The sequence below is a fragment of the Cebidichthys violaceus genome, unplaced genomic scaffold, assembly GCF_023349555.1.
Source record: "Cebidichthys violaceus isolate CVI_PGR_0920_01 unplaced genomic scaffold, fCebVio1.0.p SCAF_58, whole genome shotgun sequence".
Classification (NCBI taxonomy): Eukaryota; Metazoa; Chordata; class Actinopteri; order Perciformes; family Stichaeidae; genus Cebidichthys; species Cebidichthys violaceus.
In genome coordinates, this window is record NW_027176794.1 from 1,158,902 (window position 1) to 1,183,357 (window position 24,456).

Genomic DNA, 24,456 nt, shown 5'->3' on the forward strand with positions numbered 1-24,456 from the left:
TTGTAAAATCTCTAACATTTGTGATGATTATAAAAAAACTTTTCTTTGCGGCAGATTTTACTTGTTGATTTTGGGACACAAGACTTTCGCTTTTACTACAGAAACGTTTAAATCCACGTGGGCTACATAAGCATTTTCATGTGTATGACACAATATATTATAAAACTAAGTCGTTTCTCGTTGCCTTTGTTCACCTAATTGCAGAGGCTGAGAAACGATATCAAACGTGGGCTATGGGGCTGCATTCTAGGCACAAACAAGCGCGCATTTCCTTATCCAAGAGGTATCAATAACACTAGTGTCTCCTCAAAGCCACTTGAGGTGTGTTTGTGTATTGCACCTTCTGCATCCTCATCACACCCTACAATATGTGACCCCGCCAGTGATCCACAGCTACGCCTTGCTTTCCTCCATCATGCAGACACTTGTCAGAAGGATTCCCCACTCCACCTCCGTCATCAGTTCCTATTGTCTGAGCCGCTAGCCGTACCCCCGCCCGGTGCCCATGACATGCAAATCCATCCCCTTGATTTCACTTTGGAGAGACGGTGAGTGGAGTGGTGAAGTGTCCTGCCCTCTACCCCCCCCCCCCCTTCCTTCATCCCTCCTCTCTCTCCTGCTCTTATGGGCCCTCCTCACAGTGGATGGACTGGGTTCGAGTTTAATTAATGAAATGTATGATAATGTGATTTCTTTAATAGAATGACATAGTCTAATGGTGTTGTGTGATTATGATTAATATAGTACTTTGGTGGGAGAGAACATCAGCCAAAGGCTAAATGAGGACCGTCTCTCCAGTTCCAGTACTGGACACATTTCAGCTCTGCCTTGGACCTCTGTGTCGGTCTCTTAGCTTCGATAGAGAGCGTTTAATTCATTGCACATGTGTTTAACTCTGCCTTTGTCATATTTAAAGGAATAGTTTGACATTTAGGGAAATACGCTGTATTCGCTATCTTGGCCGAGAGTTGGAAGAGAAGATCATACCACTCTTACAATATGTGTTACTGGTAACTGATTAGGTTAGCTTAGCATAAAGTGAAGGAACACGGGTAAGGCTACAGAATCTGCCTCGCGACAAACACAGTTTTCAGCCTCTTGGGGTCAGCAGAAATTGACATATTATCACCATAAACAGTTGCTTATTTACGCATTCAGCAGTTATGGAGCAGCATTAGTATTCATTTGGAGTCATGTTTCTGGCCACTTGGCAAATGTAAGTCCAATAGTAACTCCCGTAGCTAAATGCTCTGTTCACAATGCCATTTGGCGCTAAGCAAATGTCATTGTGAAACACTCTTTCCGGTCTTTATGCTAAGCTAAGCAAATCAGCTGCTGGCTGTCATATTCACTGTGCAGACTTGGGAATTGTCTTCATCTTCTCATCTAACACTCAGCAAGATGGCACACATGGATATTTCCCAGAATATCAAACTATTCCTTTAAGTTATGAAGATGTAGCTCCTCTACCTTGATGAATCCACCTCCAAAAGCTGCTCCTATTTCGTTATTGCTTTGTGAACTCTAATGTTGACCTCATATAAACATGCAGAAGATGAATGTCTCAAACTGATCACTCATAGTTCTATATATCTTATATTTGTAATGATCCCATGGGTCAAAGGTCGCTATTTCCTCTTTCAGATGTAGACTGAAGTGGCAGTCAAGCGTGAATCATATTATCCTTGAAGAGATTAATGTAGCCGACTGAATGAAGAGGGTAATGATGTGGATAAAGGCCACTTGTTTTCCCTTCATAATGGGAGTAACTACTTTAATTTCTGTGAGGTGTTTTCTTAATTTTCCAAATGTTCGGCCTAATTTTACCATACGGCAAGAAAACTTTTCATTTGGCCTTGTTCTGTGTGGAGGCAAGGAACGTCAAAACCCATCAAATTCTGGATTTGAGCTTCAGAAGTGAACATCTTTGGCAGCCAGTGGAAGGTGATGAATCAAGGTGGATGCTTCTCCTTCAAAAACAAGCCTTCCATCATCTCCACCTGTCTGAAGGTTGCTTGAAGGACAGAAGTGAAACCATCGTCTGGAGAAACAGGAGGTTTGAGGGAAGTGCTTCTCCACAACCGTTTGTCACTCTGATACCTGGTAAATGTGATAATTAATACTGTAATTTAACTAAACCCACTCTGCGAGGTCTGTAATTAAAACTGATGTACCTACTTAGCACACCAAGCATCACAGGTGGGCCCAAATTAATCTGCAAATAGAGCTAAATTGCCTGTGCTTAGCGTTTTCGTCAACGTCACTCACTTTGGGGGGAAATATCTGTAATTAATTCTGATATAACAAAGTCATAAATTTGAGGTTAAATGCAGCCTTGACAACAGACGCGATGACAGCAAGAGACCTCATCTAGTCCTCCCAGATGGGATTCAAGACTCTGCTTTCTCCCAAGAACTTGGCTGAGACTCTGACAACAGTTTGCTGCCATAAAGACAAGAGGAGATATTCAAAGATAGACTCATCTTTTCATGCATGTCCTGTTATTCTTTTTTTCCAGTTTGAGTGAATCGAAATGAACTGGAGTGAAAGCTGACTTCCATGCTACAGAACGGAAAATGAAGTGATTAGTTCTGGATGGAAGCCAAATGAATTAATGCATTTTTGATTTTGAAGCTGGAGCCGCACTACGATTTACAAGCTTGTATAGTCTGAGTTTTTGCTCTTCGCTATCATTTCTCTGCTGCTGTAGATCCCTAAAATCACAGTTTACTATATGTTTTTCATATTCAGTATGCTCTTTTAGCGAGTTCAATGAGCTGCTGCTGCTCATACAGTTTGGTAAATTTGAGCTTTTTCCTTTAAAAAAGATTATTCCCAGATGTGGAGCATTTAAATTACCAAAGTATATTTAATTCACACCAGAATTGATTGCAAACTTTTTTTATTTCACACAATCAATGCCCTAAAGATCGTTCCGTTTACAATATAACATCAGCAGCTTAGGACCGTTCTACATGTTGAAAGGGTTTCAAGTCATCAACAACTGCAAATCACAAAATTAGCATATGGATAATGTAAAATAGAGGTGTATTGTATTAAAGGATCTGAAAATTAAAGGCCCTACTATGAATGCACAATATTGTTCATTGTTCTCTCCTGGGTTTTTGTTTTGGTTGGTACACACAGCCCAAGCTGGCACGCCGCTATTGTTGAGCAAAAATAGAAAATTAAACTGAACGACAGTCAAATCAAAGAAATTATCACATGTTTATGAATATTTAATATGGTCATGGCAAATAAGGCAAGTAATTAGGAGTTTCCATAAATTAGCAAATTGTTATTTTATGTTAATGAGAGATCTTCAGCTTTCTCTCATGAATAATTTATGAATCAACAAAAAAAAAGTTTAGCAGGGAAGAAATGAGTGAAGTCTGACTGCCGTGTTGATCAGACACGTGCACTTGTGCCGAGACACACAAACACACAGCTTTCCTATTGTTTTGTTCAATTTGTCTCTTGATATTTATTAGGCTGGAGATGGCAGTTTTTTATCAGATGAATGTACAATGCAGCCGGGTGTGGAGTAGTTTTGGAAGGAGAGGTGATACTGGCATCGCAAGCAGACACCACAAACGCCTGTCCACTCTGTTCACAAAGGACTACAGTAGCTTCTGTCCCCAAGGTACAGAACAAAGAGATCTTGCAAGGGAGAAAATGCCAGAAGAGTGGGGAGTTGTAAGAGGGATATCAGCTGTCAAACGTTAGCAAAATGTAAGGATTTTAAAATTACAGAGCAGAGGAGTTGTAGGAAATATGCCAATGGGCGTACAGGGAAGACGCGGTCCACTGGTGAGCTGGGAGGGGTCTCACTAAAGGGGTTAACGTGGAGGCGGATGAGAGGAGTGGGTGGGGCAGGAAGGGCAGCGAGTCAGAAAACAAGAGCAAAACAAATCTGTGATCTGGAACTCGGAGAGCAGCCACTCAGGAGGGATTAATGAGAAGTAGGAGGCTGTGAAATTATGTGGCCTTTGAGTGGGGAGAATGGCCCTAGCAGAGCATGGCCCTGAAATGAGGTGAGACAAACTTCACCTGATCCACAATTAACGGCATCATGCGGATGGGTGACACAGGGTCACAGCAGGGGGAGGGTGGGAAGGGGGAGGAAAAAAAAAATCACAATTCACTTTGTGGCAAATTATCACCCCTCCAAAAGGGGCAGCCATCAGAAAACCAGGACTCAATGAGGGGAGGAGAGGATTTTACACACCTGTCTTTTTTTAAAAGGCAGCGACAGGGATGAGAGGAAAGCTTGTTAGAAAGATTTATGCTTAATAAGGACAGACAGTAGCAGGGGATGGAGACAATTAACTGTATGGGGAAAAACACCATAAATAAAGAGTGGAAGAGTGAGAGACAGAGGAGGAAAATGGGGTAGAGTTGATAGCACAGAGGGTGAGGAGCAATAACAGGAGCACAAATGATTAAGTGGTGTTAGGGACTAAGAACACTTGTTTGCAAGGACAATCTTTGTGTGCTTTTGTTGTCTGCCGGCCGCCTTTATCTTTGTGTAATTCTCCTTCTGATGAAATGTGTTTAAAGAGATGAATTGGGATCGGAGGAGCCGTCCTGACATGATTATGAGGGATTCATCTGCAGCCATCTGCCACCGTTATGAAAGGGGGGGAGGTGGGGGGGGGGGGGGGGGGGGGGAGGGCTAGCAGAGAGATAGAGAGAGAAAGGGAGAGAGGAGGGAGGGAGGGAAGTGCAGACCTTCTGTTCAGCAGCCCTGCCACACAAACCCACCATTACACAGGCCTCTGGCCTACAGTTTAACATAAATGCTTGCTTCACCCCCCCAGTATGTGAAGGTGAGCTTTGGGTCCTATTAAAGAAGCAGAATCAGGTCATGAAAATTGTGCACTTCTTATTGTATTACACGTGTCAAAAGCCTGTTAAAACAGCATCTTAACGACAGAAAAGATTGCTTCGATGCTATATGTAGAGACATGAGAGGTGTTCACCTCCAGACCATGTTCAGATACCACAACATGAAACTTAATCATCTTTTTTAGTATTTTCCAGGTACTGGTATTATATTCCGGCTTGGAAAATGGGCACCTACAGACTACATCATGTTCACACACCAGTTGGAGGAGAGGGCACAGCAGATGGGTCCATTGCTCATCACAACGTCCACTTGTTCTAAAGGGGAAAGCGGGGGCCTCAGACAGCATGTCTTAAGTTGTGTAATAGGCTTTTAGTGTCACAAATGAAAGTCACACGTTCATTTTTTTTTTCTCAGGTTGTTTGTTTTTCTGAAAGATTTGTTCACACAGCTCAACATCACTGTGGATAAAAACGGAGTACGTAGATTGTATAACATAAACCAACATGATCTGATATAGGAGAACAGAATGTAGACAAAAACATCAAAATGCATCACTTTTGTTGATATTGATGAGTATTATTTCACTCGCTAATCTGTCAGCTGTTGCCATGGCAGCTGGCATGCAGTTTCCCCCCCCAGTTATAAAATGATCATAGTCTGTGTTATTTGCCTCTATGGTTGAATTTTGAATCGACATCTGTCTTCATTTTATGATCACTTTTTTTTTTCAACGTGTGAAAAATCCCCCAGTTCTCCTGTGTTTTAACAAAGCACCTATTTCATTCTCAGCCACTATACGACTGAGCCATCACTTCATATTACAGGTCAACGTTACGGTGCTTAATTATGTGCCGGCTGCTTGGGGCTCCTAATAACCTGTCATTGAGGGGAATTTGAATGTCACACCATATTGTTGGGCCCTAATGGCAGCGGGCAGATCCACTGATGAGCCGTTTTGGGACAATTACAGTGGATATTCAAATCACAGGTCTAGGTGTGTTGTGAACTGCGCCGCACACAATCTGACAGGGATCTGACGTGCACGCACGCACGCACACACTTGTTGTATCTTGACCCCGCAGCCCAACTCTCCCGACACATAAAGAAGATTCCCCCCCCCCCCCCCCCCCCCCCCCGCCGCCGCTGCTGGAACAGTTTAACTGTAGCCTGATCGCTTTTATTATCCGCCTAATCCAGATATCAGCGATTTCATCAAGCCGGGAAGATATGCATATCATGAATTATTTTGACACCGGGACCTTTTAATTTTCGCCGGCAATATTTCATCCCACCAATCAGTGCCTGGAGTGGTTGTCGGACGTGGCGGTGTCAGAGGACGAGGCTCCCGCCCGGCGGATCCAAATCATCCGGTGGACAATAATGAGCTATGGTCACAATTATGAGCTGCCTGTGTGCGCATGCATCTCATCAAGGCCTCCATGCAAGATGCTGCAGGAGGAGGCGCGCGCACACAGATACACATACAGACCTATACAAATTCTACAATGCAGATCACCTTGCTTGAGAGACCAGTACTAGATTATTGTTTTTGAAGTACTTGTATATTAATGCTGCTATATAGTTCACTACTTTTTAGAGGCAAATATTACTGCACCTATGCAGTAACTTTACAGAATAACAGCAAGTAGCCTAACTATGCAGGCCACATTTAGAGAAGTACAAAACATAGAAAACCTATAATGTTCTTGCATGCTACATTGCTGTAAAATCACAGTACATTACTGGACGGCAGTAAGCTACTGTATAATTTATAGTATCGCTATCAAAGGAATACAACAACTTACTATAATCAAAGCATGCTGTAACTAGAAAGATACTGTACAATTTATAGTATCCCGATTGTGTCTGAGGTATACAGTAACTTATCATAATCAATATGTACAGTAATGGCAGCAGTAAGCAGTAAATTACTATGAAAATGTACTCCCAGAATGCATTGCTTTCACAGCAATATACAGTACAAGCATGATACAGTAGGTCACTGTTAGATCAGTGTTACAGTGTAAAGTTACCAAATGTGGAATTTGTAGAATTAACTTCTTGTTAACTTAGGTCTACAACATTTAACTGTCACATGCTAATAAATTATTCATAATAACTAAATATAACAATATATAATACACTGACATGGGCTCATCTTCTATGATCAATAGTTTTACTTATACTTCAAGTACATTTTCCTGACGCTTCTGTACACTTTTTAAAATTGAATGCCTTTTACATGTAATGTGTTTTTACATTGTCCTTTGTGCATTACAATGCATCTGAATATTTCTTCCATCACTGCAGATTAATATTGTACGTATAGCTATAAGACAAATGATCATCTTACAAAATGAGATCCATTCTTATAGAGTGTACTACCAACACTAGTTAACAGTTACTGCTCACATGAATCAGTAATAAATATTATAATATATAACAGCCTACTGACAGGAGTCATTATGGGTACAATCACATTTGAGTACTTTAGGCTAAGTACATTATTAACGCTGAACTTTTATTTAAAAAATATTTACCTTCATAGAGGAATTATAGCTTGTAACTATGGCCATATTAATAGTTGATAGATATTTTAGTTATTTCTTTGATATTTGTTATAACAACTTTTGCCAGATTGTGAAAAATGCCTTCCTGATCAGTTGGACCATTTGTCTGCTTACCACTTATTCACAAATGCAGACTTGATGATTGATACTTAAGACTTACTGGCCTGTTAGAACGAGAGAAACCAATGAGCATTTATCACTGACTTACAACTGATGTACAAAAAGTAGTAAACACTTATTAACCATTGATGAAGACATTAGTTTCACCTCATTTATAAAAAGTGCCTTAAAAGTGGTACCAATACATCCATCACCATGGAGACAAATAGAAATGTTACAGGGTAAAAATACGGTCACACTCAGCAACTACATTACTTAACATGTATGTTCCCTCACACACAGGCTACATATAAACTCATAAAGATGCATTATATCCCACAGCACAGGGCGTCACGTCTGCCTGTGATATGTGGACTGTGTAACTTAATCCACTGTGTTTTTACTCCCTGTAGAGCGGGTATTACGTGAGCAAATTGGATGCTCAAACAGTCAGTCCGTGACCTTCCCTCATCCCGGATGTTGACCCCCGTATAAAGAGAGACATTACATCTCGTTACACAACAACACGGCTCCGGCGCTTCGCTGCAGATAAAGAAAAATGTCTCAATTAAATCTTCACCGGGGCCCCCCCGCCGAAGAGTTATCGCTGCCCCGGCAGCGCTGATCGCTACACTCACACATCCTCAAAAGTTATTTGACATAAATTGCCGGAGTCACATCATTTCCTGCCACACTCTGAGCGGGATTTACGGCTGATCCCATTGACTGGGAGCTGAACCTCCAATAAAATTCCTCAAGAGCCCACGGGGCCGTGAGACGCACCTATCTACCCTCCATCAGGCCCTCTCCCCCCTGCGCACAGATTAACCATGCAAATACGCACAGGTGGGAGGATGATACCGACAACACATTTATGCACACATTATATGCAACCGGGCTGATATGACCATGAGGGGGATGAGGACTGTGTACAAGGCAGACTGATTGTGTTTTATCTGATGGGGGTATGAAACAGGGGAGAATGGCAAGGTGGTTTCTCCAAAGAACTCAAGGAGTGAAAGTGAAATTATCTGTGGCTTTAATTTGAAAAGGAGAGGCGAGTGCCACTTTGATGTTCTCTGGAGGATATCCCCTTAAAAACTTCTGAGAGGAGTCATATTATAAGGCATATGAACCCTTGAGGAAAATCATTTCAAACTGAAAATTGCTTTCTATATTAGTGTTCAGACATTGTGGAGAAAGGTGCACACTATATTAACTACTAAAAACAACCTTATGGCTGCATTAGTCCACTGATATTACAGTCGGAGGTGAGCCAGGCATGTTAATGGTCGCAGTGTGTTAATGGTTATGATCAAGCTCAAACCGACCAGATGGAAACGCTGTTTCAGCATAGTTCCCGATTGCATTAGAAGCCTTAGGTCATCTAATTACAAACAAGTGATTTTATGAGATGTTTTCAGATTATACGCTGGACGACACACTTCATCATTTGTTTTCCTTGTCAGGCTTACTGTCTCTCTCTAGTGGTGATAAGTGAGAAGTTTGAGCTCGGAGGCCTCACAGGCATTTTCTACTGCAAATCACACACCTGGGTACATATTGGGTCACTGTGAATGGTTGGTATTTGTGCACAGTCTCTCTGGTACTGCAAGAGGTGCACATTAGCGTGATTCTGAAATGTAGAAGATATATGTAACACTATCTACAGCTCCATCTTTAACTACATGAGGATGAAACTCTACTTTTAAGCCACCATGGATAAGATGTTGCTCAAGTCAGAAAATTACCTCTATGCTGATGAAAATCATGTCATATGATCGGAAAAGCTCCAGTTATATTGTCAAGAAAATATGAGACCCCACTAGTGGTTGCAGCTCTGAACAAATTACCTTTGTCTGTTTCACTTTGATCTGTGCATTGAATGTACACCTGATTTACAAAAGTACGCTTTCAAGTAATTAAATGATTTACAAGCTGTGCCAAGGCCGGACTTCTTAACCCATCAGGTTTAAGTCCGTACTTAAAACACTAGTTTTGCTTGTGCTGCAACTCACATCTGATGTCTGATGTTTCCAGTGTGAATTTTAAGTTGTCTTTTGTGTTTTTGTTTGCAGAAATTTGATGTAGAAGAGTTCTCTCTGCTAATTTATGAGTATAAATTAAAGTTCAACTTAAAATGGCTTGAGCATGTTGAAAATTGTTAACATCGTCATTCAACAAGCTCTCTAGTCACCTTCCATTCAGATAATACAGCAGTGAAGGCCTCCCCTCCAGCTTGGCACAGTGTTTCATTGGAGGCTCAGCAGCAGCAGCAGCAGCAGCAGCAGCAGCAGCAGCAGCATCATCAGCAGCATCATCATCAGCAGTGGCTCCAGGGCCTCCAGCTGGGGCTGGCTGCTGCCTACCAGCACCGGGCTACAGGAGGTGGTGAGCAGGCCACAGGATCACCCTGGGGCACCTCGCTTACACCCCAGTAAAGAAAACTGAATTTCCCCTCTCTCGGCTAAGAATGGATGCTGCCTTCAGCAAGTAAAGTGTGGATCGCTGGTGTGGCCACTGCACATGCCATGAGGAGTATCAAGAGGGTATAACACTGGAGAATGATAGGTCAAGATCTTATTATCAAAATCAGTAGAACCAGACTGTAAACAATTCATTTAAAAAAAGCACCAGAAACATTTTGATTTGAAGTTTATCATCATTTGCATTAACAATCTATGGGAATCTACATTGTTAGGATCTGCATTGCATTATTTTACATTTGATGACAGACACATGAAGTCTGTACACATGAAGTTACATTTTTCAGGAGATAAGTTTGTTTGTTTTTCTCGTCTAATCTAGCAGTTGTGGGAAATTTACACTTTGATTGACACATAAGAACAGTTCTAAGAAACAATGTTCAAGTATTTCTTTGCAGTATGAGCTCACATCAAAAATAAAAACTGAAATTACATGATGTAACTTAGAGATTCCTTCTGTGCAAAATGGACAAATGAAGAGATTTTAATACTGAAGATAATCCTAACTTTTCACTAATACCTTTTATTCCAAAACATCATTTTGAAGGCTGATGCTGATCTATAACAACTACATTTAATGCAAAAAAATATTATTGCTTTTGCAGAGAATAACCACCGTCAATCCAGATTACTCAGGTCATTCTGTGCAATTCCACTATCCGCTTTGACCTCAACCAACTGTGACATCTCCGCACCATCAGAACAATAAAAGTCGCTTGGTCAGCATTGTATATAATAATTATTAATGACACCCACACAAGTCAGAGGAGATAATAATTAAACCTGGAGTGAGTCATGGGGTCGTAAAGGCTAAACGAAAGGAATAAACTCACTAAGAGTGTTAGCGTTAGCTGTATAATCCTATTGTGTGACATAAAATGCAAATCAGTATTACAAAAAAAGAGAACAAAATTTTTCCTTCACATGTAAGGTTTGAGATTTTAGGGAACCAGGCACCATTTACAAAATGTACATAACCACACCCTTGTTCCAGTATACCACTACTGCTCATTTTAGCGAGTCCTCTGTATGTGTGTGTGTGTGTGTGTGTGTGTGTGTGTGTGTGTGTGCGCACCAACATGATCTTTGCCTTAAGGACACTGCTGGCTAAACTGAAAATTGAACAGGTGTGGGCAACAATACTGTAAAAATGTCAGTGGGAGTCCAGGTAACATAGGAAAGCGTTTGACAAGCAGGAAGCTAACAGGTTCGTCTTCTACATGCTGAGCAAGGGATTTACTAAAACTACAGATGACTATAATGCTGATGTGACAGAGGGCTGGAAGCAGAGGTAGCCTAAAGTCTGTGTAATTAACACAAGGAGCTGTCATACAACTCACCACCACTGCGTCCTGCATGATGGTACCAGTCCAGAGATGGACTCCAGAGGGATAAACAGTGAGGGGTGGTATTTTAATTAGTTAAGGACTTCTTTTTCCAGTGTGCAACAAACAAATGCATGTGAGCTGTGGTTGAATGGGCTGTGGCCTCTTGCTGGTGTCTAGTTTACCATTACTACTGAAGAGACGCCCCTCAGTAAGCTAAAAGCTCAGGAGGCTAGCTGCTGTTGCTGCTGAGGGCCATCCTCGGATGCACAAATGCTGGGAAGTTATTTGAATGACTAATGAAAAGATAACATAATTAATTTGCCTAAAGTAAAATGTCAAAAAAGGCACACAAACAATAATCACAGATCTAGGCAATCAGGCAAAATTGGCACAAAAGCATGCAAATAAAACTGAAGGGGCAAGAAGAAAAACAAAATCTGCCCAATTAGGAAATTGGAAAAAAATATGAAAAAAATGTATAGGAGAGAAGACAACGATTGAGAATAAACACTGGAGGAAAGCAAACAAAAATCCTGTTCAAAAGAAAGGGAACTCCCAATTTTCAACGTATTCAAAATCAGCCTCGGAACATTTAAATACGCCTGCCACATGTCCCCTCTGTGGTACACATTCCCAGAATGCTATTTGGTTTCGGCTGATTTGAAGTCCTCTGGCTATGTCTTGTGAGATACATTATGCAGCTAGTGTATAGTTGAGCACAAACAGCCAGTAGTGGGATTGGTAGCTTAATATGTACACAAGTTAATGTTATTGCAGGTTCCACTTGGCAGTCCAGCACTCGTTGCAAACACGTGGCCGGGTTCTGTGTGCTTAGCAGAGGGGGGTCTAAACTAGAGTGTGGCCGTGAGGCAGGGCTTAGTCCGGGACACGGCTGAGAGATGCTAAGGCTTCAGCTGGATGAGAAAAACGGGGAGCAGAGAGAGAGAAACACAGGAAGTGGTCACCAGTAAAAGGAGCGCGTGAGGAAGTTGGCGGCCGTGTTGAGCCAGCCCATGCCGTCTGTGATGGAGCCAACGCGTGTGACAGCTTTGTCCTGCTCCTGGGACGGACTCTCCTCCTCGGGCAGATAGTCTGGGATGTCTATGTTCTCCTCCACATGCTCCGCCGAGACCTCTTGGAATGGCAAGATCAGCTGCACAAAGACAGAAGACTTTTATTGTCCTTTTTTTAATAACAGCAAAGAAAATAAGTTGTGTTTACATCATGTAAAGACACCAGGATTAATGTAAAACACAAACTACGGAGCCAAACAATCATCACCTGAAGTCAGATTACATGACTGAGTCAGGTCTGACCCCTGCTGGCCACATTTATTCATGACTATTAATGCGCCCATTGACAATTATTTCTTATCATTTGAGCAAAAATGATCAGAACTCTTTACAGATTATTGAAAAACAAACGTATATGTTGTTAGCGGTTTTAAATACAGCTTTACTCCATCTGAGCTCCAAATCTGTAACAGTGCTGTAAAAAAAAGGTGCAACTGGGACTGGTCATGTGTTTGGCAAAAAGAAACTAGCCTACAGGCCGAGGCAGAGATGTGACTAGCTAATCATGTCAGTGTGAATGAGTCTCAGCCGCAGGCAAGGGCGGCTACACCCTGTACAGAGATACACACAACATACAGCGGGCGTGCTGATCTATCAAGTGAAACCAGTCTTATGTGCAGCAATGTAAGGTAAACGATACGGATCCTAGAGGTTGTTTCTTCTTCTTTCTCACAGATTTGTGTCTCAGCTGTTCTTACCTCTTCTCCGCCCTCTGTCTTCACCACCTGCTGAGCTATCATTACTTTGGTGGAGTTGATTGCTGTGCCCAACGCCTGTGGAGGAAAAAAAAAAGAACTCTTATTTTCATTTGTGATACTTTGTATTGTTGTATTTCTGTCTTCAGCTCAAACATGAATACTTCTGGTAAATCAAATGCATGTGTGATTTGATAAGAGTACATTTTTAGAAACAGTGTTTTCTTTAGTAATTAATCAGGAATAAGGGAGTCACGATATACCGGTATCGACTATAATCGTAATATTTTAAAATGTAATATTGATATCGTGTTAATAACACTCATAGGATAATATTGTGTCAATAATCCAGCGCCTCTTAAATCAAGCTTTTGAACAGTTATGTGAACACTCTAAATAAACAATGAATTTGACTGAATCCCACTGAGTTTATTCAATAAAATAAAACTGGACAGATGGTGAAATAAGCACCTGTTATTGACCAAAATTACAAGTGAAAATCAATTGTTATATGGTGCAGCCCAAAGTTCCTGCATGATTTCCTGCATCCGGACACACCCTTACCTCAGCTTTAAGGTCAGAGCGGATCCTGACAACACATCTCTTGACAGCCATCTGGAAGGTGAAGCTGATGACCCCTCGAATCTTCAGCAACGCCTCCTCACAAAGGCTCCTTCGAGCCTGACAACCGACAGGAAACGGACGAAAGGTATGAGCAGATGTGCGAAACAACAAGGCCAACATGTCATGGGTTAAGGGCACGAGTACATTATAGAGCATACTTTTGGAAAGTTTAATTAGGTCAAATGGGGCCATAAAAACAAAATCATAAAACATTATATTGCTACATACAACTTGCTGTTGAGAAACATAGTTTCTAAGGCTATGGCTTCTAGCTGCCACATTGTTGTGCGTCTCTGATGTAGTGATAGTGAGGCAGCCCACCAGAGGCCGTCTGTCTGCTGTAATGTAATCTGGCTAGGTGCAAGGTTCCTGCGGAGCAGCGTTCAGGTTCAATCTCAACGTCCTGCTGTTCAATGGCTGACATTTACAACCTGACCCCCCCCCCAACCTAACCTGCACCAGATAGACACGGCTAAGCTGCTCTGACGATCTCAAACACCGATAATCGCCGATGCAAACACGACCGCCCAGAAATAGATTTTTGTGCATCAACAGAAGTCGCGTCTGAGCCGAGCGCGACAGATGAGCGTCGATGAGTCCCAAATGCATTCCTGCGAACACTCACAGAGTCGTCCAGTCCGTCAATGTGCAGCACCACAGTTTTGGCCCTCTTGTTGTTGGAGCCCAGGAAGAACTGGGCTTTACGCTGGCAGGAGGCAGCAGCTGCCTCGGCCTGTTCGGCCTCTTCTTTACCGGCCAACTGCAAGATCTCATAGATCTCAGAGGCCAGCAGTTTGGTCTCCCCAGGTGACGCACTCCTTTGAGAGAGAGAGAGAGAGAGAGAGAGAGAGAGAGAGAGAGAGAGAGAGAGAGAGAGAGAGAGAGAGAGAGAGAGAGAGAGAGAGAGAGTCGTTTCATTTGTTGAATGTGGTTTATGTACACACAAGTGGTCAGTGGTGTATTTGTAACAACACTACAGGTGCATTGCAGTTGAATGTAGACATAATCAATGTCAAGAATAGGTCAGTTGGAAATTGTGCACTTTTAAACGGCCGTATTACTGTGCCAAAGGAAAGATAGAAACAAGACAAGTCACAGTGCCTGCATGTCTTTGTGGAAGAGAAGAAGTGTGAATCGTGGCTAAGCTTGAAATTAATTGATTAAGCTCCTATTGTGTAAACCGAAATCTAACGCTGGAGATGTAGAACTCAACAGTGACAACCAATTTACCCCCTAACCTTTGAATAAATGTAGAAATACAGACAATCTTTAAATTAGTAAAGACAGTGTTGCTACCTACCACACAACATCCAAACTCTAATTGGGCCTATTCTGCACTTTAGTCAGGTTTTTACTGCCCGTTTAGCAAAAAACATTGCAGAGCGTAATATTCAAGTGGGCAGTATCTTTCCTTGAAGAAGCAACATAAGGTCAGTTGCCGTTGCTGATATTTTGTGAGGGATCCTGAGATAAACCCGCGGGCTACACTGCTTTGTATGTTATCAAGTCATCACTCCTTCTGTAGTAACCACACATGACATCAGCTGTCTGGCATGGCTGCCCTCTGGGAGCCCCGGTGCTCCCGGGCGCTGCACAACACACCCCTTACACCGGCTCCACGGACGCCAAACCTCCCTCCTCGATTGATGTACTCATCTATTCTTCACATCAATGCGTCGAGGAAGAGGTTTCAGATCTTAATGTGTTGAAGGACTTAAAAAAAAAATGGTATTCACACCTGTTTGGTGCAACAATGGTGGACGCTCCCCCCTTTAGCCATGTGTTCCCACTCTGTCCAGCTATGATCGACCTCTACCCACAGTCAGATTGACTGGACTGCGAGCAGGGGACGCTGCTGCCGTTACTGCGGGGCGCCGCTTGATGCCGTGCCCGACTAGCTGAAGTGACTGGCTAACTCCGGGGCAAGCGAGAGCTTTGCCGCAGGAAGAGAAGGGGGGGTGGGGGAAAAAGCATAATCACACGAGCTACAGCCGGCCACTTGAGCATTGGTCTATTCCTATCAGGGTGCTGATGAGGACCAGCAGTCACTTAGCAAAACTGCCACAGACCCCTCGGGTGTGAGAGCAGCTATCTGGAGCACAACACCTCCTCAAACCAGACTTGCCTACGACACGACATTAGTCACCAGAGTGTGCTCACGTCGTTTTAGAAAGTTGTAGAATAAATTGTGTACAAGGCTGTAAATGATACGACACTAGATACACGCAACAAAGAAATATGATTAATATACCGTGTGAGCAAAATGAGCCACCTCTGCAAAAATAAACCGCTAACTCTGTGACAACACAAGAGCAAATATGAGCTCACATCAGTAAAAAATATGCAAGTGGACTCATCAAGAAATTGAGAGGTGGCGAGATGCATTAAAATCTATAAGATGCAGAAACAGCAGTCCAACTGTTTAGCGCCCTGCTCTAATTCAACTTTAATCACATTCATCCTGACGTGGCACACGGAAGGACATCTTCCTGTCTGGAAAATCTGCAGACTGGCACACATTGACCGTGCAAAACAAAAGAAATCCTAGGTTATGGTTTTACGTAAAGAAAGTGCACAGTGAGCATGTGTGTGTGTGTGTGTGTGTGTGTGTGTGTGTGTGTGTGTGTGTGTGTGTGTGTGTGTGTGTGTGTGTGTGTGATGTGGTGGTGACAGGGACTTGCTTCTGCATGACATTCTGCAAGCTCAGCATCATGCCCAGCTCGCCCTTCATCTTCTCCCTGTTGGCTCGACATTCTGCCAGGTAGCGCACAGCCTGCAAGGACAAGGGCGACCGTTATCTATCCGGCGCTAAAAGCCGACACTCTTTGTGATATCATATATATCTCTTATTTATTTATATATAAATAAGAAATATATATATATATATATATATATATATATATATATATATATATATATATATATATATATCTTATTTATTTATCTATAAATAAGAAATACATATATATATATATATATCTTATTTATTTATCTATAAATAAGAGAGAGAGAGAGAGAGAGAGAGAGAGAGAGAGAGAGAGAGAGAGAGAGAGAGAGAGAGAGAGAGAGAGAGAGAAAACTTTTAAAATGGGTGACACGTGGAACGGTAAAATATTACATAACCAAAATAAACACACACGCACTGACACCGTGTTTACACTTCACAGGTTACCGCCAAGGAGCGACGGTTACATAAAGCCACTGAAATGTGTTCTCGCATTACAAGTCATGTGCTGTACAACACGGTGGTGGAAGTGGGGAGAAGTTGCTAAATCAAGACTTTGTATTGTGTTGTCACCACAAAACAGACAGCAGATGTCCCCATTGGTGACTGGGGCCCAATCCCAATGTCCCCCCTCAAGCCTTAAACCCTGAACCCTCAGGGACTTACCTGACGTCACCTGATAAATTGTTGTTGCACTTTGCTGCGAGATATCACATTACCATTAAAACGTCATATGTTATGTACAATTGTGGGGATTTATTTTATATTTTTTTACTCCCCGATTTGAACGTCTTCCAGGCTTTGCCTCACAAAATGAAAGTTATTTGTCAAATAATCTATTTATTTGTTTTTGGCAAAACAGCTTTAATAACGAAATGAAAAGAAATGGTTAATGAGTAACCCAGCTGTGTAATAGACAGTAGTAATCTCTGCTTGCATTCCTTTCACTTTCTTTCTGTGTCATTGTAATATACCAGAATGAACACCCATGTGCCGTCCACTTTCTTTAGCTTTTTTCTTACATCTCTGGCTTCCACTGGTAACCCCGTGATTAACGTCACATTGCTGTAAATTGCGGGTAATTCCCTTGGGCAAAGTCTGCAGAAATGTGGACTTACAGAAAGTGTTCATAAAGGGCTCAAAATGTCTGCGAGAGAGCCCTGAAAAACTCAACAGTTTGACAGTGGGACAGCCCTAAACCCTCACAGACATTGCAGGGACGCGCATCAAAGTCTGTGAGTGTGGAGAGAGTGTGGGCCTTTGACACAGTGGTGGGAGAAAAGGCCTTCAGAGTCACAGAAACCTGCTCTGACACTGCTGGACAGCAGGGGGGGACAAAATATACCATGAGCAGAAACACATAAATTACAGAAGCAGTAGGTGAACACAACCAAGACTAAGTTAATGAAAACAGCTGCTTAGAATATTTCAACTGGCATGTTTAGATAATTAATTTCCATCTTTGTATGGTGGTACTGAATACTCAGCTCTGTGTAGTCAAACCTTATAGTTATGCAACAGTAACTATTTGTGATATAAAGAGTCTCATGTGTGAACACATAAAGTAAATGTAAACATATGGGTGGTGCTTACCAATAGTGCAGAGTAGACAACCTGTGGATTGGGGTGGTCCAAAAACAGGATGAGACCTGGCAGACAGCCTTGGTCTTCTACTATGGCTCTTCGGTTCAGGGGGTCCGCGGCAAGATCTCGCAGCTGGTTCACCACAGTCAGTGCATCCAGCTCCGCACTCATGGTGCCTCTTGTCTTGATGCCACGCACATCAAACCAACCTCTTCTCTCTACTGAAAAGACGACAAGGTAAATCAGGGAGCGTACATGATACAAACCATGCCTGCAGATAATTATTATTAAACCTGTAGATTCCTAATCAATTATTAGGACTACGAAATGTCAGAAAATGGGTAAAAATTTCCACAGTCCAAATTTCTAATTTCCATATATTTCTAAAAATATTAAATGTGCAATAACAGAAAAAAACAAGCAGCTAATATTCACATTTGAGAGGTTGGAACCTGAATCTGAACCTTGAGTGTTTGTCCTTTTATCTTCATAAAAGCCAACATTAATTGATTGTCAAAATTGTTGGAAAAAAAATGTTGGCAATCAACTAATCAACCAATTGTTGCAACACTGACACAATTGCGTGGTATGTGTATAAAAAACTAAAATCTTTTGTGCAGAATAATAATAATACACCTTGCAAGTGAAGTGTCGGTGGCACCAACTATTAAACTTAACAACAATCCCATTGCCTTAGACCACGTTTTACTGATTTGTTGGAGATTCTGGGGCTTTATATCAGAAACAACCTCTGAAATGTGGTGCTACACAATCTGACTGATTAGGGACGTTTGTTAATGAACTGATTTGTGTGATATGCATTGATAAGGCTGTCGTTGTCACGGAAAAGTACATTATAGCTTAGCATGCTTTGAAAGTCTCATTTTAAAGTCGTGTGGTTTAATAACTTGCTTTACAGCCAACACAACCATGCAATTCTGTAAGACAAAATGCAAATACTCGTTTTTTGCCAAAGACACTTTCTACGACCCCCAACCTCACCTCAAAACACGCCCTGTCGTACAGAGGCGATACGGCAGCTAGGCTAGGCTAGCTAACGTTACTTGACAAACATAGCATACCTTTTTGACAGTTTTCAATAAAATCATGAGACAACCCCTGCTGACTTCAGTTACAAAACATTCAAAAAGGACGTAACAAAAACTTCCGATGCCACCTTTAAAAACTACTGTAACAAAAATAATGTCACTAACGCTAGGCCTGAGCCTCTTCCTTTAGTATTCTTCTTTAGCTAGCAGCTGGGACCAGTGTTTGGGTTTTGTGGCACATCAGCAGGTACAGCTGTTTTGTGAATGAGGACATCCCAGTTTTCCCAATTAATCCTAGCAGATCACACCGAACACATCCCCGCCGGGACCTTTAGAGAAGTATAACGAGCGTACACATGCTATCTGGGAGATGATTGGACACAATGATTTGACCGATTGACATACGAGCCAATCATCAGATAGTATTCTTTTAAAGCTCAGAGGTGGTTGGTGACTTGGTCTGTCAATCAACGTGAATAACCAATGGTGGCATTCCATGGCCACAACCTACCCGCTGTAATCCGTATAATCCAATTGGCTCTAAATGTATTCCCCGACTTTTCCTCCTCCTACATACCGACCACTTTATATGTCCGTCGGTTGACAAGGTGGAAAAACTAAAGAAAAACTAGTCTTCTAACGTCAGTCTCGGTAAGTTCATTTCAAAGTCACACACCCGCACCGATCGTAGAATGTGACGTAAAGTTAACGTTAACGTTCACATTTGGCTATCTCACGTGTTAAGGCTAACTAAGTGTGCTTCGATTTTTCCTAATAAATGTGTCAGCGGTTGTGAAGTTGGCTAGAGTTGCGAGCTCCCGCTATCCTTGTTAGCATTGTGTAGCGTTAGCCACTCTGCCCGCAAAAGTTCATATTTACCCGTTTAATGTCCCTTTGCTACGACATTAGCCTGTATTACCCATCATGCATGATATCTGTTAACATCTACCATAGAAATGCGACTGATTCACTTTTACATGTTTCTTGTTATCATAATTTACGTTCGGAACTTTCAAAATGTACAAACAGCGGTAAATATTTTTGTATTTATGTATTTTTAGTTAACCTTACGTAAAGCTACCTAGCCTCGACTCTGCATCCTACCATATGCTATTCTACTCTTTGAATGTAGTGCCTTTGATAATATACAAGCATTTGACAAGCTTTAATTTTTGTAAAGATAATAACTTGTGTTTAGTACGTTTGTACCTTGACAGTTGTATTCCACGCCCCACTTTTTCTAATTCTAATTCCTTAATCGGTTATTGGCAGCAATGATAATATTGGAAATATATTTATTTTGTCTTCACCACTAAAGACTTATACAGAATATATTAATGTTTGTATTGTACTGGAGCATCTTAGCATTGAATTCATTGTTGGTTTTAAAGTTTTGTGTTTTAAGTTTAATTCAACCTTAATTTCTCACTCTTTCCTTGTTTCCTTCAGAGAACTGTTTGGCGATGGCGCCCTTGTTTTTGGGGCATGTGTTCCTCTGCCCTTGTGAAGCACAACAGAAATGAGTAAAGACTACCCACAGATAGAAATGGACCTGGTATGTGACTCAATAAGTGTCTGCTAAAAGCAATATTTACATGCATACGATTGATTTCGTAGCCTAACATAGATGCTGAAACACCAGCAGATCTGAGAGAAACCTTGGACTAGTGAATGTTTCCACTAGAATGCAGCTTGTGTTGACTCCATGCACTTCATTAATAAAGTAATTGTGATTGACAGAATGTGACATATCGTTACATTTGAGATGTAAGTGATGTGTTTCATCTTTTTGTTTTGCAGGCTTTTGGTTCAGCCAAGTCCTATGGGTCCTCGAGAAGTATTGTGAGGAGAATAGCGTCGAGTCTTCCTATTAATCCCTCCCCTAGGGTTCATTTTCAGGTGAGGGAAGGTTACCATGATCATCATTTATACTGTTGTTGTGTCATTTACCACACAGCCCAGTCAGTCTGTTCTATGTACAGCTAGTATTTAAAATAATAGCATGTTTTTGTCACTTTTATTAGAACCCTGTCTCCTCTTCTGTCTTTCTGCCTGTCTCTCCTGACTTTTGGGAGTCTACAAATCACACAGTCTCCTCCAACCTTTGTTTACACCAGGTTGTCTTGACTGTTTTCATTTTGTGAACCATAAACAGAGTGGATGAAGTCATTAGTACAGAGATGTGTGTCCACAAGTCAACTTTTGAGATATTTCCATTCAGTGGCATGTAATTTAAAACAAACTGAATTGCTTCTCTTTACTTTTCAACACTGTGCTTTCTCTTTTCTTCCTATCTTTGTCCCCAGCTACCTTCCCTAGCTTTGAGGATTGCAGTATGTCTGCTTTAGGTCAGTGTGTTCAGCAACCTTCAGTAACATTGAGTGGATTTAAGACCTACTGAGCTACCTTCTCACCTACCTGAACCTTTTCATTAACACCGTATAGATTCCCTTCATACCTCCTCCCTCTGATCTGCCCTTATTTCCTATTTATACTTAATGACTGCGTTTTATTAGTTGTTGAAACGCGGTGTTGTAGCGCTCCCTGGAGTGTGCTCTTCTCTGGCATGTTTTTTTTGTCCGAATGGTGACAATGGCTGCTCTCTCCCTGACAGCTTTATCCGTACAATGAAGACGCTGGTGTCCTGATTGGCGCCAGGAGGCAGAGCGGTTTGGTGGCCTCTCTGGCTGATGTCGCCTGGCTCGACGGGGATGAGGACGATGAGGACGAAGACCCCTTTGGCGGACCCAGGTGAGAGTGGGATAGTGATCGGCTAACATCTTCTAAGGGATATCTGCAGTTTTATGAGTAAGAATGTACCATTCTCCTGTGAGTAGCATCTAGTAAAAGGTGTTTTTTACCCCTTTTTGAAGCGGGTCAGCGATCCCACAGGGACTCGTGTTTCGAAGCCGCCATCCTCGTCCTCAGAGACAACCCTTAACGCGCCAGAGGTCACTGCCGAGCCTGCAACAGGGGACTCCGGACCCCCAGGGGCCTACGACCGCCAACGATGAGGCCATTCAGAAGATCGGCGCGCTGGAGACAGAACTCGCCAAACTCAGAGCTCAGATAGCACAAATCGTATTGGCTCAGGAAAAGAACAGCCAGCCAGGTATCTCTTACACAGCCCTCTAAAACATAGACCATCTCCTTCTGTATGGCTTACATGCACCGAGTAATTTGTTTTCCTCGCTTTACTCCACTGCAGTAATATAAATTAGAATTTCCTCTAGATGGCAGCAGAGTTTCACATGTCGCACAGCTTTAAGCTTTTTTTCTTTCCTTTGTTTCACCTCAGCTGCTACCACGGGGACACCTCCACCTCCCCCTCCACCCTGTGGCACCCTGCCTCCCCCTCCCCCACCACCACCACCTCCTCCTCCTCCACCACCACCTCCACTCTTAAGTCTTCAGCGGACATTTTCTGCCATTGACTTGATAAAGGAGCGCAGAGGGAAGAAGACAGACAGCCAGACAGTTTTGGATTCGAGGCCAGCAGAAATCCCCAGCATGCTCGATGTCCTGAAAGACATGCGCAAAGTCAAATTGCGATCAGTCAAAAGGTACTTAAATAGAGAGTCAGCGAGAATACATTTGGAAATGATCAAAAGAACACATTTTTAAATACCAATCATTTGTAATTGTTTAACTGTCTCATAGTCGGCCAGCGGACGGAGAAGCCAAAGTGAAGTCCAGCGAGCCTGTAGATGCTGCGGCTCTCATCGCTGAGGCCCTGAAACGCAAGTTCGCCCATCGCTATCGACACAACAGTGAACAAGGAGACAACGAGGATTTCAAACTTCCCGTTCCAGAGGTGAAACCTCAAACGGAGAAACCTTTGGTGAGAGATTGTTTCTGTATTCCTCGCTGTTATGCCTCCACAAAGTCAGCCATTAACGAATCCTTGGTGGGCCAACGGAAAATATTGTTTCTTAAAAAAAAAAATTAAAAAAAATTTAATTAGTCCTGTTTGTTTTCACAGTTTGGGCAGCACATGTTGAAGTCAACTGGAAAAAAGAAGTTGCTCTGATCAGCTGATTGTGATCTCCAGATGTGCTGCGGACACTTTGAAGTGCCTTATCCACCTCTTAAGATGAGCTCTGTCTGTGGAAGAACAAGGGATTCTGCCTGAAGCGTCAGTCATCTCATACTGATGTATCCAAGTCATCTTCAACATCTGTTTTTTTTGCACTTTTATAACTTATATTAGCTTTCTATTTTACAAACATGATTATTATTGTTCAACTGAATGTCCTTTTTGTTTGTGTTGAATAGTTTCAACTTCTGTCCTGAGTGAAAGTGTCGGAGGCAACACTACAGAATTGACGAACGTTATTAGTTTTATTGCTCAATCATAACTTAGGTTTTTGTTGAACTTGTTGCACATCGCATATTTGGTCGTGTTTGCGTTCCTAGTCTGTGAAAGCTGAAGCGTTCTTCTACCACAGGAGAAAGGGAGCACTTTCTTACTTGAGGAATATTGTGCTGTATTGTTTATACATGTATGATAGACTAATTTATGATTGGGATCCTTCTATTTATGTTGTAGTTTAAGTAGATAATTAAGATTTTAACAAAGGTAATTATGTCGTTATTAATTCCAGGTGGCTTTTAGACGGTTTTGTACTTTATCTGTTGAGCCCGTGTGAGTTGTGTCTCTGTTGCCAGTCTTGCCGGGGCCTTGTGTGTCTTTACCCACTTTTAGTTGACACTACTTATCTCGTTAGTACGATCTGTTAAGAGCCAAAGACATTCCAGTGATGATCTGCGAGATTCTGCCTTTCACTGCCAAATATCTTTTCTTTTCTCACTCCCATTTAAGATGACGCTTAAATAAGAAGGAAACCCGATACTGTAACTGAAGCAAAGTTCGGTATATTGGCGGTATAAGCACATATGCAGTGTTTTGTTGCTTTCTTTTATTTTGGGATAAGATTCTTTTAGGATCACAGTTCAACATAATCAGTAGAGAACTACTGTATTATGGTATTTTCACATCTAGTTTCTGTATAAAAACATGTTTTAGTCATGGGTCCTAAGGTACTCATTATCAGTGTTCCAAAGATATCAAATTATGCGTTCATGCCAGTAATCACATCTTCATGCCTCAGTTTAAAAGACAGACACCTCTTAGCCTTTTGAGGGTTTTAATCTGTTTGTTCAAAGTGACTGATTGCACATTGTTTCCAGTTCGGTTCACTATGCCTGTGTAGTTGCTGCTTCAAGTCAACTCTACTAGTATTAACTTTTTATTACTTGGGAACGTGTACTGGGTGTGTCAACTTGAATTGTCAAATTTCTAAATAAAAGTTAATGTTCTGTCCTGACTTGCTCTGGTGTAAATCATTGAGTCTTACCCTCTTATTAAATTGCT

At 41.9% G+C, this 24,456-nt stretch overlaps 2 protein-coding genes across 3 annotated transcripts; one reads left to right on the forward strand and one right to left on the reverse strand.

Moving 5' to 3' along the window:
• Positions 1-10,158: 10,158 nt before the first annotated feature.
• On the reverse strand, positions 10,159-19,298 carry armc1 (armadillo repeat containing 1). 2 transcript variants are annotated; one of them, XM_068732299.1, is made up of 7 exons: positions 19,116-19,298; positions 18,043-18,251; positions 16,406-16,497; positions 14,350-14,542; positions 13,665-13,781; positions 13,104-13,178; positions 10,159-12,485 (listed from the first exon to the last, which is right to left on the reverse strand). In XM_068732299.1, exons 2-7 carry the CDS (start codon positions 18,202-18,204, stop codon positions 12,294-12,296), a joined length of 831 nt encoding a protein of 276 aa, XP_068588400.1. In that variant the 5' UTR covers positions 18,205-18,251; positions 19,116-19,298; the 3' UTR covers positions 10,159-12,293. The 2 variants fall into 2 exon arrangements, with proteins under 2 accessions (XP_068588400.1, XP_068588399.1); XM_068732298.1 differs by having other exon boundaries at positions 18,043-18,254.
• A 350-nt stretch (positions 19,299-19,648) lies between these two features.
• On the forward strand, positions 19,649-24,409 carry mtfr1 (mitochondrial fission regulator 1). Its single transcript, XM_068732366.1, has 8 exons — positions 19,649-19,733; positions 20,532-20,637; positions 20,883-20,981; positions 21,697-21,833; positions 21,956-22,194; positions 22,381-22,645; positions 22,743-22,923; positions 23,065-24,409. The coding sequence occupies exons 2-8, from the start codon at positions 20,602-20,604 to the stop codon at positions 23,110-23,112; spliced, it is 1,005 nt and encodes a 334-aa protein (XP_068588467.1). The 5' UTR covers positions 19,649-19,733; positions 20,532-20,601; the 3' UTR covers positions 23,113-24,409.
• The last annotated feature ends 47 nt before the right edge of the window (positions 24,410-24,456 follow it).

Excerpts from the sequence above, each read along its gene's own strand:
- armc1 (XM_068732299.1), bottom strand. The coding sequence starts at position 18,204 with ATGAGTGCGGAGCTGGATGCACTGACTGTGGTGAACCAGCTGCGAGAT. Across the intron at positions 16,498-18,042 it reads TTGTCTACTCTGCACTATTG|GCTGTGCGCTACCTGGCAGA; the intron begins GTAAGCACCACC and ends TTGTCCTTGCAG. Across the intron at positions 12,486-13,103 it reads AGACAGAGGGCGGAGAAGAG|CTGATCTTGCCATTCCAAGA; the intron begins GTAAGAACAGCT and ends GTCTTTGTGCAG.
- mtfr1 (XM_068732366.1), top strand. The coding sequence starts at position 20,602 with ATGAGTAAAGACTACCCACAGATAGAAATGGACCTG. Across the intron at positions 20,982-21,696 it reads CCCCTAGGGTTCATTTTCAG|CTTTATCCGTACAATGAAGA; the intron begins GTGAGGGAAGGT and ends TCTCCCTGACAG. Across the intron at positions 22,646-22,742 it reads AAATTGCGATCAGTCAAAAG|TCGGCCAGCGGACGGAGAAG; the intron begins GTACTTAAATAG and ends ACTGTCTCATAG.